Source organism: Buteo buteo, chromosome 2, assembly GCF_964188355.1.
Source record: "Buteo buteo chromosome 2, bButBut1.hap1.1, whole genome shotgun sequence".
In the NCBI taxonomy this organism is placed as follows: Eukaryota; Metazoa; Chordata; class Aves; order Accipitriformes; family Accipitridae; genus Buteo; species Buteo buteo.
In genome coordinates this window covers 48,920,551-48,939,749 of record NC_134172.1, presented here as the reverse complement: position 1 = coordinate 48,939,749, position 19,199 = coordinate 48,920,551, and the positions used below count along the sequence as shown (strand labels likewise).

At 39.1% G+C, this 19,199-nt stretch overlaps 1 protein-coding gene across 9 annotated transcripts in view; it reads left to right on the top strand.

Annotated features, from left to right (window-relative positions):
- Positions 1 to 404: 404 nt before the first annotated feature.
- Positions 405 to 19,199, top strand: part of GOLGA4 (golgin A4) — a 69,742-nt gene continuing 50,947 nt past the window's right edge. For 5 of the 9 annotated variants that reach the window (XM_075053914.1, XM_075053885.1, XM_075053903.1 and 2 more), the window contains exons 1-3: positions 407 to 733; positions 6,549 to 6,644; positions 15,494 to 15,592. In XM_075053914.1, the coding sequence (XP_074910015.1) occupies positions 647 to 733; positions 6,549 to 6,644; positions 15,494 to 15,592 (282 nt within the window). In that variant the 5' untranslated portion in view covers positions 407 to 646. Of the gene's footprint in view, positions 734 to 6,548; positions 6,645 to 12,618; positions 12,636 to 15,493; positions 15,593 to 19,199 lie in introns of those variants that run through there. The other 4 variants (XR_012653952.1, XM_075053924.1, XM_075053895.1 and 1 more) reach the window with 3 other exon arrangements.

Here is a 19,199-nt window from a genome sequence, read left to right as displayed (position 1 = left end):
CCCCGCCGGTGGCGAGGTTAAGGTAGCCGATCGCACGGTTACGGCGGCCCCGACACCTCTCTCGGCGGCGGGAAGGCGCAGCAAGGCGGCGGCTGTTGCGGTTGTCGCTACCGCTCCGTTTTCCCTCCCTCCTGACAGGGAAGCCGTGACTGGACCGCGGGGGGGCAGTGCCTCCCCTCCGCCTGCGCTATTCCCGGCACAGCGCCGCCTCCCGCCCCGCGGCCGCCGGCAGGGAAGCGAGGCGAGGGGAGGCGGGTCCGGCGCTCGGTCCCGGCCGGGCGGCAGAGAGCCGGCGCCCGCCCCCGGGGCGGGAGGAAGGGAGGAATGGCGCCTGGCATTCCGTTGGGAAGTTTGTGCCTCGCCGCACCCCGTAGACGCCTGAGCGCTCCGTTCCACGTTGGCTGCGCAAGCGCAGTAGTCGCGGCGTTCACCTGCTCCGCGGTGGGGGGGGACCGAGGAAGGAGAGGCGGCGGCGGCTCCACGGGGCCAGGGCGAGCGGAGCTCAGCACCACCACCGACACCTTCCCCCCGGGCGCCCCTCGCCAGCTGAGCGGGAGGCGCTGACTGACCGTCCGGGGAGCCGTATCCCGTTCCCCTCGCCGCCGGCCCCCCGACCTCCTCTGCCCCCCCCCCTCCCCCCGTCACCATGTTCAAGAAGCTGAAGCAGAAGATCAGCGAGGAGCAGGCGCCGCCGCGCGGGGCGGGGGGGCGCGCGGCCCCCTTCCCGCCGCAGGTACCGCGGGCGTTGGGGGGCGGAGGTGTCCGTCGGGTCGCTGGGGGGGGTCGGGAGGGAGCCCTGGGCCGCTTGCAGTGTCAGGGCGGGCGCCGGTCGCCTTTCGCCCGGAGGGGCGGCGGGCCCGGCGGGGCAGGGCCGCGCTTCTCCCGGCAAGGCCTCGGCGTCCCGCCGACAGCGGGGAGCGTCGCGCAGTGCAGGCCTTGGTGGCCGGCCGAGGATGGGCCAGCGGGCAAGCGCCGGGCCCCGGCTCTCTGCCAGCGCGGGGCGGCTTCGCTGTAACTTCGAAAGACAAGTTTGTGGTTAGCGAGCCGCCTCCTGTCCGGGAAGCCTCCGCAGAGGTTTCCGAGAGGGTTCTTGTCTTTGGCCACTCTACAAAGGCTGTCTTTTGGAGGGATGTAAAAAACAGCTCTTGCCTGAACATCAGACGGAATGAAACAGAGTTGGGTTTCGGCTGTAGCGTTTAAGGGAATGACGCTTTCACGTGCACTGGGTAACAATCCAGCATTGGGATCGCTAGTCACCGTTTTCTCTCGTATTCGTGTTTATTTTTTCAGTTCCTCTAAGTGCTTTCTGTTTCCATCGTTTAGAGGGCTGGTCTGCTTACCTCAGCCTTACGTTTGCTTTTTTTAACTGTGGAAAAATTGGGGATATAGTTTAAAGCTGGGAGCAAGGCTCCCCCCCCCTTTCCTTTTTTTGGCCATAATTTAATTGGCCATTTTTCCCTTATGTGTACTTTAACAAAATTATGATTAGTGTTGCATTCTAGAAACTACTGTTTTTAAATGATAATAACACACGTTAAATACAATATGGGTGCAGAATATCTCTGAAAGTGACAGTGGTCAAAAAAATGTTGTGGTGATTTCATGCATGTGTTGAAGCAGAACAAACTCTCTCTACCAGTTTAAAGTTGGGTAGAAAGACTTTGAAAAGTTAACTTTGTATTGGCAAACTCTGTGCTGAAAAAGATAATGTCTGTCTATGTCTTTCTGGCTTTTTGCCGGGTTAAGTATCCTTTGCATCTTGGAATCTAAAAGAATAAACCTGATATAAACTCTGTATCGTATGAATGTTAAGTTATAGGCAGATAATTGGTTTAATTTTACAAATAGGCCATCAGTTGCCTGGGCTTGATCTGAATGTAATTTGAACCACAGGAGATCTGATGCTGCATAGTCTCAGTATTAGACCATGGTTTCAAAACTGCTGACACTAGCTATGTAGTATTTTTTAAATCACTCATTTGTCAAATAGGGGCAGTATTTTTGGAAATGGAGCTACTGTAAAAGCTTTATGTAGCTTGTTGAGTTTTATTTTAAACCCTTTCGTAGTTATTAACTCTGGGTCTTCTCTAGTTAGTGAAGTTAAGCACATTTTTGTCAGGGGCAGTTTAGAGTGCTGTCCTGAATTGGCGTATGTGGTGAACTTTCAGTACAGTGTAAAGTGATTGAGTTACAGCACTTACTATTTTCAATAAGCAGCAGCTAAATTATGATACCTTGCACACAATATTGTAACCCACTTAGTTCAGGATACTTGGTGCATGTATTAAAGGGTCAGTGCTTGCTGAAAACCAGCCTTGTAAATAAATTTGGGCCTGAGTGCACATGGGCATCCAACAGCATAATATATTGCAGTCTTTATTTGGCTGCTGAAATTAACATTGACAAATTTCATGAAACCTAATACAAGAGCTTATGATAAATGATACTTTCACCTAGTCTGCTATACTGTGGGTAGTGTAGATCATGTAACTCAAGGGTTGACATGAATGGAAAGGCAGAAGCAGAAAATGAGAACAGGTTTTTATTTTTGTGTAAATAGTTGTCTTGCAGTATTGCTTATTCTTCAGGTGTTCTCAAGTAACACTAGAGGGAAACTGGAGTTAAATTTGATCTTAGAAGTAAAATAGGCTGGTCTGCTCCTTGTATCTCATTTGAAAACAGATTCTGTAAATGAGGAAGGAGCAGGAAGGTTTTGAGGCCTGTAAAATGTACTGGAGTCTTGCAGAGAGCGTGGAATATACTTTTGTTACTTTGCTTTCAGTAATTCAGATCCTTAAAATGCACTCCATTTATTGGGTACTCCGTCATCATAGAGATTATCAGCTGCTTTCTGTCGAGGTATTTTCAAACAGAACTTTCCAAACGCTTAATGTTTCTTAGTTTTATGAGACTTTTGTTTGCATTCATTTTTTGCTCTTTTCTTTCCTATGCCCTGTTGTAGGGAGACTTCACTCACCATACCCTCTCTGGTATTCACATCTTCTGCTTTGAGACCTGAAACTTGTCATTTGTACTCTGATTTGTATGTCTGAGACTAAATTTACTGATCTAAGATAGATTAAATCCAGAGATAAAATTTCTCAAGTGTAACACTTTTTCTGAGGAGGTCTTTAGGCCTCTTTATTTCATATGAACAGTTAGCTAACTGATGTCATCTGTCAGATTGAGAATACCTGTGCTCTGCCCCTCACAGGCTGAAGAACACATCAGTTTCTAACTGGTGACAAGGAAGAAACAAAAAAAGCTATTGCAATTCTAGGTGTCTCCTGCACCAATACTTGTTGAAGATGGTACCTGACAAATAGGAAAGAAGTGACACATTTAATACGGTTTTTGCCTCAGTCTTTAATAATACTGATAGACCTTGGGTTGCCCAGTCCCCTGAGTCAGAGGACCGTGGCTGTCGGAACAGTGACTTTCCATTGGTGGACACTGAAATTGTAAGGGACCAGTTTTATCGGCTGGATGTTCATAACTCCATGGGACCTGATGGGATTCATCCCAGAGTACTGAAGGAGCTAGCAGATATTACAGTAGGACCCCTTTTAGTCATCTACCAAAGGTCTTGGGAGTCTGGGTAGGTCCCCACTGACTGGAAGCTAGCCAGCATTATTCCTAGTTACAAAAAGGGTGTGAGGGAAGATCTAGGGAACTACAGACCTGTTAGTCTACCCTCAGGACCTGGCAAAATTATGGAGATGATCATACTGGGTACTATTGAAAGGCATTTAAAGAACAATGCAATCATCAGGCACAGTCAACATGGGTTCACAAAGGGAAAGTCCTGTTTAACTAATTCAGTATCCTTCTATGATAAGGTCACCTGCCAAGTGGATGAAGGCAAGGCGGTGGATGTATTTTTTCTGGCTTTTAGTGAGGCTTTTGATACTGTCCCTCACAGCATCCTTCTGGACAGATTGTCCAACAGTGCGATGAGTAGGTACGCAGCGCTCTGGGTGAAGAACTGGCTGAGCAGCAGGGCTCAAAGGGTTACAGTGAATGGGGCTACATCTGGCTGGTGACCAGTCTTCAGAGGATTCAATTCTAGGGCCAGTTCTGTTCAATCTTTTTATCAATGATCTGGATGCAGGAGTTGAATGCACCTTTAGTGAGTTTGCTGATGATACTAAACTGGGAGGTGCTGTTGACTCTGTCGAGGGACAAGAGGCCTTGCAGAGGGATCGGGATAGATTGGAGCGCTGGGCAATCATCAGTGGCATGAAATTGGACAAGAACAAATGCCAGAATCTGCACCTGGGATGGAGTAGTGCTGCTGGACACAGGTCTAAACTGGGAGAGGAGTGGCTGGAGAGCAGCCCTGCAGAAAGGGGTCTGGGGGTGCTTGTTGACAGGAGTCAGCAGTGTGTGCCCTGGCAGCCAAGAGGGAAAACCGTATCCTGGGGTGCATCAAACACGGCATAACGCGCCGGTCAAAAGGGGCGATTACCCAGCTGTATTTAGCACTGATACAGCCTCACACTGTGTGCAGTTCTGGGCCCCACCATTTAAAAAAGGATGAGAAGACACTGGAACACATCCCAAGGAGGGCACCAAAGCTGGTGAAGGGGCTGGAAGGCATGTCCTCTGAGGAGCAGCTGAAGACTCAGGGTTTGTCTAGTTTGGAGAGAAGGAGGCTGAGGATGACCTCACTGCTCTCGACAGCTTCCTGAGGAGGGGACGTGGAGAGGGAGGTGCTGATCTCTTCTCCCTGGTACCCAGTGCCAGGACACGTGGGAATGGCCCAAAGCTGCATCTGTCGGGAGATTTGGACTTGTCATGAGGAAACATTTCTTTACCGAGAGGTGGTCACACCCTGGAACAGGCTTCCTGGAGAAGCGGTCGATGCCCCATGCCTGTCAGTGTTGAAGAGGCATTTGGACAACATCCTTAATACCATGCTTGACCTTTTGGTCAGCCCTGAAGTGGTCAGGCAGGTGGACTAGATGATCATTGTAGGTCCCTTCCAGCTGAATTATGCTATTGTGTTTCATCTCCTCTGTTCTGTCCAACTTCAGTTACATCATCTTTCTGTTCTTTGCATAAGATCAATGACTATTCGTTCTGCAGAGCTTAGTGCCACAGAAATGGCTGTACATTGACAAGAAGTCTGAATGAAGCAGCGAAAACTGTAGAACTGTTAAGAGTAGAATGAAGAGATACGTTCATACTCCTAAACAGTAGCAAAGTGGTGATGAATATTTGGAAAATGCTTTCCTTTTGTATGGTGAGGGCCAGAAGCGATCCTTAAATCACTGGCATTAGGTTAGGGAGTAGGAATAAAATGATAGTAGGCTATTGGCATGAACAGATCGTTACTGTTCTTCAAACCCTATGAACACTTTTGGTGTGAAATTTTTCAGCAGGACATAGAGCTTTAATGGTGAATGGTTATTTGGTAGTAGGTGAGGTTTTTGAATTCTATTTTCAAGTGGGAGCATTGGGTCCACTTGGTCAAACCTGTAACTGTGACTGACTGGAATAATCTTGCGTTTTGTTTGATATTGTAGTTAATTCACTAGTATCCAAATTTTACAAAATACACCCATAGATTTAGGCTATAAAGTGAGTGTAATGCTCTGAAAAACTGTCTTTTTTGGTGATATCTTTTCAGTGGTGTGATAGTCTGTTAATCATGTTTTGGAACATCCAACTCTGTCTTGTGAGACAGGCATTGTGGAAGGCAGAATTTACGTATGCAACCTCAATGATAGTGCTGCAACAAATTTAACGGATTTGTGGTAGTTGTTTTTCTTTTTTTCTTTTTCTTTTTTTGCAACACTGTTCATTCTGGTCATATTGTAGAATATACCTAGTGAGAGATCTTACTAAGTATTTTCTTCATACATAAAAGCTTGTTGATATTTTAATGTTCATTACATTTATACTGAAATTTTATATTTGAATTTTGAAGTATGAGGCTGGCAAGCTACTTTTGGGTTGGGTTGGCATGGCTTGTTGCAACCTCACTCAGCATGAAGTTGTGAAATTTCTTTGAACAGACGTTCAGTGCTGACAGGAACAACAAGTTCATATTGAATTTCATAAAATGTGTCATTTTCTTCTGCCCTTTTTCTTTCTTTAGATTCAATTTTATATGTGTTTTTTTTCTTTGTCAATTTTTTAATGTTAATTTGTTAAAGGAATCAGATGGTATTTTGTATGTAAATGCTTGAATCCCTATCAGTTTGCAAAATTTTTAAACCTTAAGCAACTGTACTATGTTCCTAAAGTATTAGAAGGCTTGAGTTTCAAATGTGGTCTAAGAGGACCATTGTCAGAAATAATCAAAATAACTAATTTTGTTGCATGCTCTCATGGCTGATTGATTACATAATCTGCTCTGGAGTCTTTGTAGTAAGGTAGAACTTATCACAGATGGTACATGGAACTGTTTTTTTTCTCTAAAAGGAAGATCTAGACCAGGCTTTACTGAGATGTTATATTTAGTAATTGTTGAAGTGAATTATGATATGGAATAATTAGTTCTGGAATTAATATTATTTTTGATCTGTGTAATCTCTGTGTAGGTCCCTTCCAAATCCCCTCCACCAACTGGCAACAGAAGCAGGACATCTTCGTTTACAGATCAGAATGATGAAGGCACATTAACACCAGACAAAGAGGTCAGCTGAGAACTGTTTTTCTGTATTTTTCAACTTTTATCTTTAAAAAAAATAAATCTAACTTTGTGTCTTTTGATTAACTTTTTTTTTGATTCCTCAATCTCACTGTTTTCTGTGCATTTATAGATACAAATAGTCTAATTTTTAGGTTAAATACTGAAGAGTTTAATATTAGTAAAACAGCCCTTTAAGCTGTAGTGGTTAACCCCCAGATTAGGAAACCTTTTAAGTCCTTCTTCAGGCCTTAAAAATCTTACCCCAACTGAACTCAGCTTGGCACTTTGTTTCCTGCAATGATAATAGTAATGAAGGGAAGAGTACTTCATGATTTTGTTTTGTATTTTGGAAATGCAGTATTGAGTTTTCTAATAAATGCTTTTTTTTGGTCTACTGTTATATATATATAGAGAGAGAAATAGATGTGAGACTTCTCTCTGTCCTTGAAGAGAGGTTTTCTGTTAACTGATGCTCCATAATGTCAGCAAGCGGTGTCACCCAGGGTAAATTATTAAGTGTTTCAGTAAGGAGAGTTTGCTGTTTTTTTGTTGTTGGTTATTTTTTTCAGGAAAAACAACCTGCATTTCTATTCTTAATGCAGAGTATAGAAGTAGCATATTGCCGCATGAAACTACCACTGTGGCCTAGAAGGAATGAGTTGGTGCCGAGAGTTGGTGTCATCAGTGACTACTGCAAACATAAAGATATTCCCTCCCCCCCCTTTTATTTTGCTATGTGTACCCATTGTGGAATGTGCTAGAGGTTAAAGGACTGTTTTGGCCAAGGTTTTCAGACTTTTTAAGCAGCAAAAGCTTAGTGGAATGTGAAATATTGAAGCCATGAGACACAGTAATGTTCTTCTGTGTGACTGATTTGCTGCTTTTGTCTGTCATTAGCTTGGCCCTGCCTACACAAAAGGAAGAATTTTTTCTCTCTCTTTTCAGTGGAAAATAATAAAGGGAAAGAATAAGTAGTAACACTCCTCATCCCTTTTATTATACAAGTACCAACTGCTTTTCTGCTCAAATAGTATAACTTACACGTTGCATGAGAGGCAGAATACTTTTCCTTAACTTGCATTTATTTTTGAGGATGTCTGCTGTTATTCCAGGTCTGAAAAAGGTTTGTGAGCCTGAAGGTTTATCTTCTATTTCAGTTTTCTCAATTGAGTTAGTAAAAAATTCTAGCTCTCTTCATGATTTGGATATTTAAAAAATACATTTCAAGTGTTGTTGGGTGCTACTGATATGTTACCTGTTTGTATCAATGCTTTCTGTAGTGGTTGTCCTTTCTGTGGAGAACTATGTTTTGTCTTGTAGTGCTTCATTAGATTTATGTTGCCCCCCAGCAGGCTGTTTTTTCAGACTGCTTTTCCAGACAAACAGGAGAAGCAAAGAATTCCCCACAGGACACACCAAGTTATGTTGCAAGAACATTATGCTCTAAATACAGTGGTTACACTGGAATCATGAGAGAGGCAGAAGGAGAAACATGATTAAGAATGGAAACAGAATACTAAAGTGACCTCAGATTTACAGTTATCCTTGGGCTTAGGGAGCTGCTGTGAGAATTTTACTTGTGAAATATATCCTGTAATTTAAAAATTCAGGAAGTAGTGAAGCTGTTAAGGGAATGAATATCTCTTCTTTTTTTGTAAGGACTGGTTTTATGTCAAAGGGAAAATTTTACTAAAATAAAAATCAATTTAAATGATCAAGATATGAAATCTCCTTTTTCAAAATATTTCTCATAAATGTTAACAGAACGATTAAAAGCATATTGTCTTTGAAATTTGTTTGTTGGATTAAATTTTCATGAAATTCAGTTCAGCGGCAGTATTACTATGCCTAAAAAAGATGCAGATATTGCATACTATCTGAAAATACATGCCCTGCTTATATGGGTACATTATGCCTTTTGGGCGGCATTTTTTGCAGCATTCTCATTTGATCGGGCAGGTGTCAATGGCAATGGCATCACAATGAACTAAAGTTGGACAACATTTAATACCCTGATACTGTTTGGTTTTTGAAGAGTATCATATGCTAAAACATTCTTCCAATACATGAATAAATGCTAACCCTTTTGGTACTGAAAGCTAAGCAAAATTACAGTGTTTCGTAGTTTTCTTGTACGTTCTCTGTCCTCCCTCTGGCCTATTATGTCTTAGTATGTCTTCAGTAGATCATGTTTTTGGATTTTTAATGCTGTAGTATCAAAGTTTCAAGTACTGCATGTGAAAGTTTTGATTTAAACTCAGAATATTTTTAGAATTAAAAAAAAAATTCAGAGCGAATTACAATTGTAAATGACAGCATTAGTCTGATTGAAGAAGTATAAGAAAACATACAGGCAAATGTTCTTGCTTTATGTTCTGCAATGACAAGATCTTTTTGTTTATCAAAATTCCAAAACATTCTCAGTTAAAAAAAAAACCAAAGCAACAAAAAAACCCCTTGTATGCTCCATTCATGGAACACTAGTTGAGTTTCTTCTATTTTAGTGGAGCTGTGGGTCTCCAGAGGCAGCATTATAGAGAAGCTCATAATTTTTTCAAGTGTAAAGAAAAAGCAGATGTCTGTTGAGTTCTGTATTCTGTTCTTGCAAGTAGCCCATAAAATATGACTACAGTGTGAGGTAAAAGCATATATTGGTACTTCCATAGAACTTCTTCAGACAATTTGCATATCAGATGCCTTCTGAGTTGGTCTTGGTGCCATTTGAAACAGCCCTGGATGATTAAGACATGCTTACTTGGTGCTTCCATTCTTTTCTAGGGAAGATCAGTGTTTGGTTTTCAAACTGTTAACTGCATTGACTCTTGAACAGCATTTGAGGTGAAATACATTAATCATATTCAGTATAGTTCCTAGAAGGTCAAAATTTTGTTTCTGTTCTATAATATACTTATTTATGCATCAGGCTCACCTGCCGAAGATAGCAAAGCTAGTTTGGAGCCATCAACTGAGAGCAAACAGCCGATAGCTTGCTGTGGGTGACCTACCAGTCACGCAGATCCAAATATCACTCACATCCTCATGAGTGTTATGGAAGTGACAGCAGAGCACAATATATATAGCTCTTCTTAGAGCTAAAGATAAAGTAGCCAAGGCACTTTTCTGTCTCACCTTAGTGCTATGTAATGACTGTGTTTTTAAATTAATTGAAAAGTTTTTCTAGCATGGACGCTAAAGCAGGACAAGTAAAGCTGAAATAATATTCCTTTAGTACCTTTGTTAATGCTGCATCTTTCCTGTATTATATACTTAATTTGACATACTTCTAAATAGATGTTGCCATGCAAAGACAGTAGTGGTTCACATATGTCTATATCTTTTTCCTTTCTGACATGCAAATTTAAAACTAAATTTTGGAGGCTGTATAACCTAGTTTGTATCTAAAGCCTGGATTTTAAAACTCCTGATGTGTACACCAGCATGTTTAGATTGCTCATCAGAGTGAAAAACAAACCAGAAAAGAGTTGTGTTTGATTTCTGTACTGCCTCTATGAAAATGCAGTTCTGCACTCTTAGATTCTGGGGCTTTTTTAATTGCAGAGAGAACCCTTGAACTTTAAGGTCTTGCTTCAGTATTTCCTATTTCCTGATCACAGTAGGGATGAGGCATAAAAGGTTATGTTGCAAATTGCACAAACCTTCTATAAATAAATATTTGTGTAAATCAGCAAATTACTGAATTATTCGCAACTTTTTTCTGGCATTGCCCAACTTGGACAAATAACCAAATTTATTTATTTATTTATTTTACTGTGGGGAATGAGTTACTTGTCAGTAAGTATTGAAACTCTAAACCTTTAGCCTGATAGCTGACATCCCCCGGCTCCTTGAACTAGATGAACAAATACTGGCTTGTCACTTAGACAAGCTTATAGTCTGATCCCTTTCTCTCTGTCTTACGTGTTTGTATACAACATGGCAAAACAGTCCACGGAGAGTTATAGAAGCTTTTAAGCATTAACATAGTACAAATGCACATATACCATGATGCACTTTGCTAACAAAGTGTATGAATTTTCCAATTTGCTTGGTCATGGGTTAATCTGAAGTTTGGAACCACTGATTCTCTTCCTTTTTTCTGAAAGGGAATAATGACTGCCTTTGGCAATCAAACATGTATTATACGTATGTAACATGCATTGATTCAACTACTGCCATCTCCAGAGCAACAAGACTTGGGTCAAACTCTAAGCCCTGTTAAATTCTGGTTTTTGTTTCACAGCACGTTAAGGAAGCCCTTTGATCTAGGGCTCACGTGTACTTTGGCCTTTGCGCCCCACTCATTAAAATCTTAGCAAAGGAAGATTTGAGCATGGTAATTCTTCAGAGGGAGGAGGAATAGCAAGGATAATAGGAACACAGTTGGTTTTGGAGTTCAGAAAGTCCATAAAGAACAAGTAAGACTGCTTTGCTTAGGCCAAACTTGAGGGCTACAAAAACTGTTCAGAATTTTGGAAATACAAAAGTTATTTAAAAAATAACTTTATGTATTGTTCTTTGGTAATACTGAAGGAAACATAGTATCATCTGGTGAGTCGCTTTATTGCCTAGTTTACCTCATTTGTAACTTTCTCCCCAAGATAGAAATGTTTGTTGGTTAGTAAGATTTTACTTGCAAAAAAAGAGTAGGAGTTAAATATTGTGACAAAAGTTCAGCAATATCGCAGCCTTAATTTGGTGCCTGAGATGAAGGTCGATATGGGGTAGGGAGTTCATTTACCCTGGAGTATGTTTGAAACAGAATGTTGGAAGATCTTAGTAGGATTTCTATAGCAAGCTTCAAGTGTGATTTGATGGCATTCAGAGGATTAGAGAAGGTTAGTTAAAGGATTATTTACATCTTTGCACATTTGGTCTGTTTCTAGTATGCTTCAGCCCAGTTGGGTTCCCTGCTTGTCTAGTTTTATTGATCACATTACTGGCATAGCACTAATGTGGTATTGTGTTAGTGATATGTTAGACAGTATAGCACCAGAGATGTTTAATGTTTCTGAAACTGCTAAGATAATTCAGAGTGGGTTTTAGGCCAGATCCTGAAGTGCAAGAATCCATTGTGGAAGTATTTATATCTGTTTAATTTTGGCAGACTAGCAGGTTGTTTCTTGCCTTTTTTCTAGGAATAGGTGAATCATTTTTAGTGACTTTTAATAGACCCCCCTTCCCCCAAGTTAATTAGACAGCTAGTTTTAAAGCCATACTGAATAGTTGATTAAAAAATTAAGAAGTGCAGATAAAAACACATGTATATATTGGAAAGCATTAGGTAGTGTAATTATAGGACTCATTAGACAACTCTGCCTATAATTTAGCTGTAAAAACATAGCAGGTAATGAGCTGCTGGAGTAACAAAAATACTGTGAGCAAGTACTTAACTATTTTCATTGTTGGGAACCCATCATCTGAGAATGGAGGATGAACTCACTAATGAGAAGATGCAGCCACTTCTAAATGTGCTAAGGAGGTATCACTCTTGGACCATGACTGAGTATATTCTGTCTTTGGTAGCTATTTGAAGTGTGAAACTTGTCTTGCCTACTGGGAAGAAAATATTTTGCAATTTCATTTTAATACAGTGATTACTGTTCTGCCTCAGTATTGCTGTCTTCTGCCCTTCTTTATTTGTAGGGTTGGCTCCTTCCCTTTTGTGCTTGCCTTTACTCAAGCAACAATAGGGTGAAGCTGAGATGATTTAGTGATGTTCTTGCATTAGGGTTCTGACTACCATCTGTGAAACTCAACAGTATTGTTAATTGCATTCTACTGTTTCTGTAAGCTATTAGTTCTGATACAGAACCTGGAGTTATATGTCTGCAAACTCAAGCAGTACTGTGTCAATTTATATTCATAAGCTTTTTTCTTTCTTTTTCTCAAAACTGTAACAGTAATGTGGATTGGCATATTTTAGGCTGCGGATAGCTTGGATCTTCTGATCTTGCTGAAAAGGAGTTACGTACACTCCCTATCGTTTGCCTACCAGGTAGTTTGAATGCATTTTTTAAATTAGCTCTTTCCATTGTTTAAAGCTCTTTGTCATTTTACTGGTAAGTTTTTTGGGTTTTGTAATTAATGTTGTGTGAAAGACTTACTGTCTAAGCCTCCTGTTAGAACTTGACTGTGCTGACACAGTCATGGACTTAAAGGGATGATTGAAAATATAACAATTCATGGATGCTGAACATACTGACAGTCCAGGTTTGTTTTTTTTTTTTTTATTTCAGGTGAAGAATAATAACTTGTTAGAGATTAAATAGGAATTCTTTTTAATGCGAGTTGCTTGGTGTACTATTGAATGGAATTAGGATTAAGCAAAATAATGCTATGGTGAAATGTCACAATTTAGTATTTTGAGAAGCAAACATGAGCATACTGTTACAATGAAGAGATAATTTGAACCATCTGTGATTCTTGAAGTTCTTGATGGTCATGTTTTAAAAGTGATTTAACTAAGCTGAAGATAATGTTACATGTTGAATATGTTCATAATCTTTTGGTTGACAATATTTGCCATAATCCATTTATGAGTGCTTTGCAAACTGTTTCATCATCTTAACTGATCTTTTCTAAACATACAAAGTAATTTTTATCTTAAAGATTTCATTATTTTATTTGTGGTTGAGAATTTGCATGCTTCTAATTCATGAGGCCATCGGGCTTGCTTGTAGTATTGCTGCTGTATGTTTGTACACTTGTGTATACATAGTATTTGCCGTTTCTTTTTCTGGCATATACCTTTTCAAGAGGTTCATGTACAAAATGCATAGCATGGTTAAGGCTATGACCTTCTACAACCATCACCACTTGGTGAAGAATTTCTGGAATCAGACACTTGTCAGCTTCCTTATTTTTGTTTTGCCTAAAAGCTCAGACGCGGAAGGAAACTTAGTGGGGTTTACACACTTGAATAAATATATAGCAGCAGCTTTAACACAGCTTACTGTTAGGAATTGTACTTCAAACAGGCTGAGAGAGAGGGACTGGTGACCAGTCTGACCAAACTCAGCATGTGGTTGCAACTACAGTGGAGGCACTGGGCAAGTGTGTCCAGGCTGGGGAGAAGAAGATTGGGAGCAGGAGAAATGGGACCATCTCTTTTCTAAGCAGCTCCTGTTTGTAATAGCTTAAAAGTGAGAAGTTTCACCTGAGTTTCTTGGACCTAGCTAGTTCTTGGCAAAGCAAGTAAACTATTGGAGTTCTTGTCCCATGCCAGCTTTGGGAATGCCATGACAAGGGCAGCTGAATAATAGAAGTCAGAATTAATTGTCACTGTCCCTACCAGTTTGAGAAGCAGAAGTTGGGCATAAATTTTAGAATTAGTGTTCTGCAGATACCCTGTCTGTAAAGACAGTTCACAATTTTGTAGTTGTTGGGTTTTGGCTTTGTTTTGGTTTTTTTGACCATGAATCGAAGCTTCTTTCCCTTTGTAGCTTTAGAAGGTCTGATATAATTAACAGGATTCTCCAGCAAGGGGCATTTGTACTAGTGGGGGGGTGTGTGTGTATATATATGTATGTATGTATATAGTATAGTGAATCAAATAGGAGACAATAAAAGCACATTGTTTAGGTTTTTATTTTGCTTTGTTTTCTGCAGGATTGGTAATTTGGGTCTTGGTTACTCGGGTTTTTCAGTAATTGCTTGGGTTTTTTCATTGTAGAAAGACGTTAGAGAAAAGACATAGGGAATCGGTCCCTACATTCAGAGGCTATTGTGTATGGCTGTCATTGAACATTAAGCACTTAATACACTTTCTGAAAGGGTTTTATCAGGACAAGTTGCAAGTCATGTAGCATTCCAGATCTTACAGATGAAAATACTTTTCCTCTCTCAATTTGAATTTATGTAATTCATCTACTAGAGCACTGGAGTCATTTAACAGTCACAAAAAAACCCCAAAACCCAACCAAACTGTAAATTATATTGTAATAGATTTGGTTCCTAAAAATACTATTTAGTAACTTGAAATAAAACAAAATTCTTCTGAAATAATGAGAAAGGAAAAACCATATCGTGTGTAGGTTCAGTCAGCAGACAGCACACTTCTGAAATCACACACTATAAGACAGTTGAACCTTGAATTTTTGTGTGTGAGTAAAATCATGAGAGGAATTTTTTTTTTTAAATCTGTTACAGCATCCTAACAGCATTAGATTGCATTACATTACATGCATAAATCCATTTTGAATCAAAATTTCAGTCTTCTGGAATTCCAGTTGCTCTTTATGTTTTTCATCTCTAGGAATTTACATCTCTTCTTTGATAGTGACTTGATAAAATGGTTAATTCAACTTGTGTTTTTACAAAATAGTCTGCTAGTAGTTTGAAAAATTTTGTAAGGAAATTTTTTTAAGGTAGTTAGAATTCCAGTGTATAAGAGCACTAGAAGATAGATAGTCAAAAGCATGCAATTTATATTGTTTATAACTGAAATACTGATAGAATTTTTAAAATAATGAGTTTTTCACACATAACTGAGAGCAAAGAAGGCTCAGTGGTATCTGAAGATAAGTCATCCACAGAAGTTTAAAAAAAATTATAACATCAGTGCCTGAAACATTGTCTTTATCTTTGGTTAAACTAGGATTTTTTTTAATATTTTTCTTTTATTTGTGAGTTTCTTTACTTCTAAATGACCAAAACTGTATTTTGGCTGTTCTGAAATGATCTAATGCATATTTTCTGATTATGTCCTGCCTTTATCAGTATCTGTTGTCTCAAATTGCCGTATTGTTTTATGATGTTTTTAATAGTGTGGAAAAATTGAGTAAAGTTGTGCAACATTCTTTACCTTATTACTTGATTTATTTCCCTTTTCCTACTTTTTGCATTGAATGACAGCTGCTAGCCGGGATGATAGCAGAACCTGCTTTTCTCTCTGAGTATACTATCTTTGCTTTGGATCCCACCAAACAACCTAAGCCACAGAGTGATGGTGTGGTGAGTCCTCCCACCCCTCTTAGTGATGCCTTTAGCAGGGGGAGGAGAGTACTGTACTAGAAGGCAAACCTAGTGTTGCTTGTGGCTTGTTCTCACAAAGGCATCTTAACTACTCTGTTGCTAACCCTGCACTAAATTTCACAGAGGTAGTACCTGATAGCTCCTGGCTGGTGTGCTGTATGATGTGAATTTATTGTAACTTAAAAAAATTAACACATTTACTGTTATACAGGTAACAATACACAACTTTTGAATAATTGTTGCACAAGTTTGTACGTTTGTTGCTTAGAATTCATTAATGCCATTGAGAGTCTTCCTCTTCATTTTTATGTATGTCTGTATGTATTTCAAGATAAATGGACATGATAAACATTGAGATTGTTTTTTGTCTAAAAATTTTGTGCTTTTTGCTGTGTACAGTGAAAGCCTCACAATGTCATTTACTACTAATGGTAGCAGGAAATAATTATTTCATCTAGATACTGAAATTCAGCTACTTCTAGTTGGTAACCTGGCAGCTATTACTGTGAGGATAAACAGTCTTTTTAAAAATTAGATTTTATTTAAAATATATATTTCTTTGCCTGGAAGTGTTTATGGGTTGTTTTTTTTTTTTCATAGTATACAAGTGGAGAAGCTCAGTGGGAAGAGAACAAGTAGTGGAGAAAAAGAAGCAGGCATAGGGAGGAAAGCAGCCTTCTACGTGCTAACATATGCACATAGAAAGCTGTATTCTTCTCATTATTGTCACAGGACTGGGATGGCATCTTTCACGTGCTTCAGAGGCATGACATTCCTGAGTCCATAGTGATTCAAAACACAGTGTTTATTTTAGAGTCCCAGCTCATCCTCATATTTCATGATTACTTTGCTTTTCCAGTTTAGCAAGTGCTTTTTTGCTGCTCATGCAGAGGCTGAAAACTACAAGTCACCAAAAGCTATAACAGGGTAGAAATTTGATAAGCAGATGGACATAGCACAACACACCATGTTGTGTTGGACTTGTCTCTCTCAAGCTAAACAAGATTGGATTGAAACAGTGATTAAAAAGGTGATCTGTGGAAAGTCTTCATTTGTTGTAAAGGATTATGCTTATTTAGAGTATGCCCTGAGAGCACAGAATCATTACTAGCTCAGTCATGGTGTTCTTGATATTGAGCTTTTTGATGGGGAGCAAAGAGGACACTGTGCTGAAATCTGTAGTTTTGAAATAGTTACTAGATTTTTTTTTTCCCAGTTCTAGGTATTTTGACCATATTCCAGGTCCAGTCATCACTATTTAAAAGTTTCACTGCAAATTTAATTACGCTTTTCTACACTTACAGCAGTAAATAGTTGTGGGCTGTTTTTCACTACACTACAGAATATTCCTAGTACAGTTGCATTTTGAAAAACATATTTCTGTGAATGCTCAAATGTTGTCTTTATATTATCTTTTAGTGTATACTTTAGTGGCAGGAATCACTTACTTGTGTATTTATAGGCAAGGCTGCATGCATAGCAAATAATTATAAAGGAAGAGTTACTGTGAATGCGTTACCAATGTGTATTAATAATACATTAGCTGTAAAACAGATTTTGTTCTCTGAACTTTTTGAAAGCTGTAGAGCCATACTCTCACAGTAAGAATTGGGGGGGAGAAAACAATGATATAAAAGTTTATAAGGAAGAGGAGGGCCAATTATATACAAATATATATTAAAAAACCCCATCATATACGTTTGGGAAACCTAGGTAAACTAAAAATGCAGGAGAGTGAAAGTTTCATCAACACACACTAATGTGTATTAATTCTGCTAAAACAGACCAGAATTTTAGCTGTGTGTGTGCAAGTGAAGTGTGATCCAAGAGAGTGAGCATCATAGAGAAATGGCTGTAATTGTGGAATTTTTGGCATAGATGAAGTTAGTATAAACTCTTTGCTAACTAAGCTGCATGGGTTTTGTTGCTTGAAGAAACAGTTCAAATATTCTTGGACAGAGGTTTTTTTAAAGAAAAATTAAAGGAAAATGAGGGAAGAAAATGTGTACTAAGCTCTCCTTCCTTCCTCTGTAATTTACTCAATTTCAGGAATACCTGAGAAGGGTATTAAATATTAAATGCAGATGTTTAAGCTTTTTACTCTTTAGGCTTACAAATCTGTTTATACCTTTGAAAAATAAATAAAATTAATTAGTTTGCATTTCAGAAATAGGGAGGTAAGGAAGCACAAGTGTCACTAGAATGTCCTAATGTGCTCCAGTTAAAACTGAGCTCTGGTTTATACATCTTAATAACAAAAAGCAACATTTTTATTAGAGATTGTAAGTATAGCTCTCTTTGGATAGAGGTATAGTTGTGTATGTTCTGTGGGTTCGTGGAGGAAAGATTTGTGTTGGTCTCCAGAAACCCTGATATAACTCTGCTGGTTTTAAGACTTTCAAAATGCCAGCCTGTGCTCTGTGATTCTAGTTTTGCTGAAACATCTCTTAAGGCATATGAAAGGCTAGGGCTTTTAAGCTCTTCAAAGCTTCTTGAATCCGTACTTATATATAGCAACTTCGATTCACGCTTACTTTTCACTGTCTGGACGCCAGCATCTGATCCTTTTGCCCTAGAGCACAGTGACTTAGGATTGCAGCAGCTAGGTACCTGTGGTGGTCCAGTTTTTATATAAAATAATTACCAGTGTATCCCTTTTATGATTTATGCCAATAGAAAGTCTAATCCCAAATATAGGTTCTACTTTTGTTCACACAGATCTAATAGAAAGACACCAGCCCAAATAATAGGAAAATTTTAAGTGGTGACATGAGTTTTAGTTTTGAAATGGCATTTTTTAAGGATTTTCATAGATCCTTAAATGGGAGCTTTTAAAGGATCTTCACAGAAAAGAACAGCATTCATGGTTTTTATATTCATAAACACCACATTAGATTTATTAAATCTACTTAATCTTGTGTTCTAAAATAGATCTTAAATATTATTAAATTTTTCTTATGAATTAGTGTACAAACCCTCCATAGTTTTCTTTAGTTCTTTTAATGGGTATCAGAATTTATGATTTTTGAAATAAGTGTTTGTAGTTAGTTTGTAATTCTTGGTAAAGTATTTGTCTTCCTCTGTTGTCAGTCCAGTACTAGCATAGTAGACACTTTATAAATTGTGAATATAAATTTTTATTTTGATTACCCTTATTATTAACTTTCCAGTTAAGAAATGAAAAAGAACAGGTAATGGAGCTGAGAATAACATGTAGGAGTGCTTTAGTTTAAAACCCAGTAAGAGCTCTTAATCTACTAGGAATAAACCCACCACCACAGGATAGTGCTATGAAGCAGAATGCACATTTTGTTCAAGCCAGGTGAAGTGCAATTTCCAAATCCATACAGCCTTCTTGTATGGCTGGTTATTACTCATTTCACTTTGTCTGAATCTGGGTGACTGCCGTTTTCTATGGCTTACTTAACTGTCTGGGTTTCTTTCTTCTGCAGTATTTTTGTACTTCCTTAAGTTTGCTCCACATCAAACCTTTCTGAAGCCCTTTTACACTGCATAATTTCTCTTCTACATTTATGTATGCTTATCTGCGTATCCACACAGAGTAGAAGCTGTGGGTGTAATTATG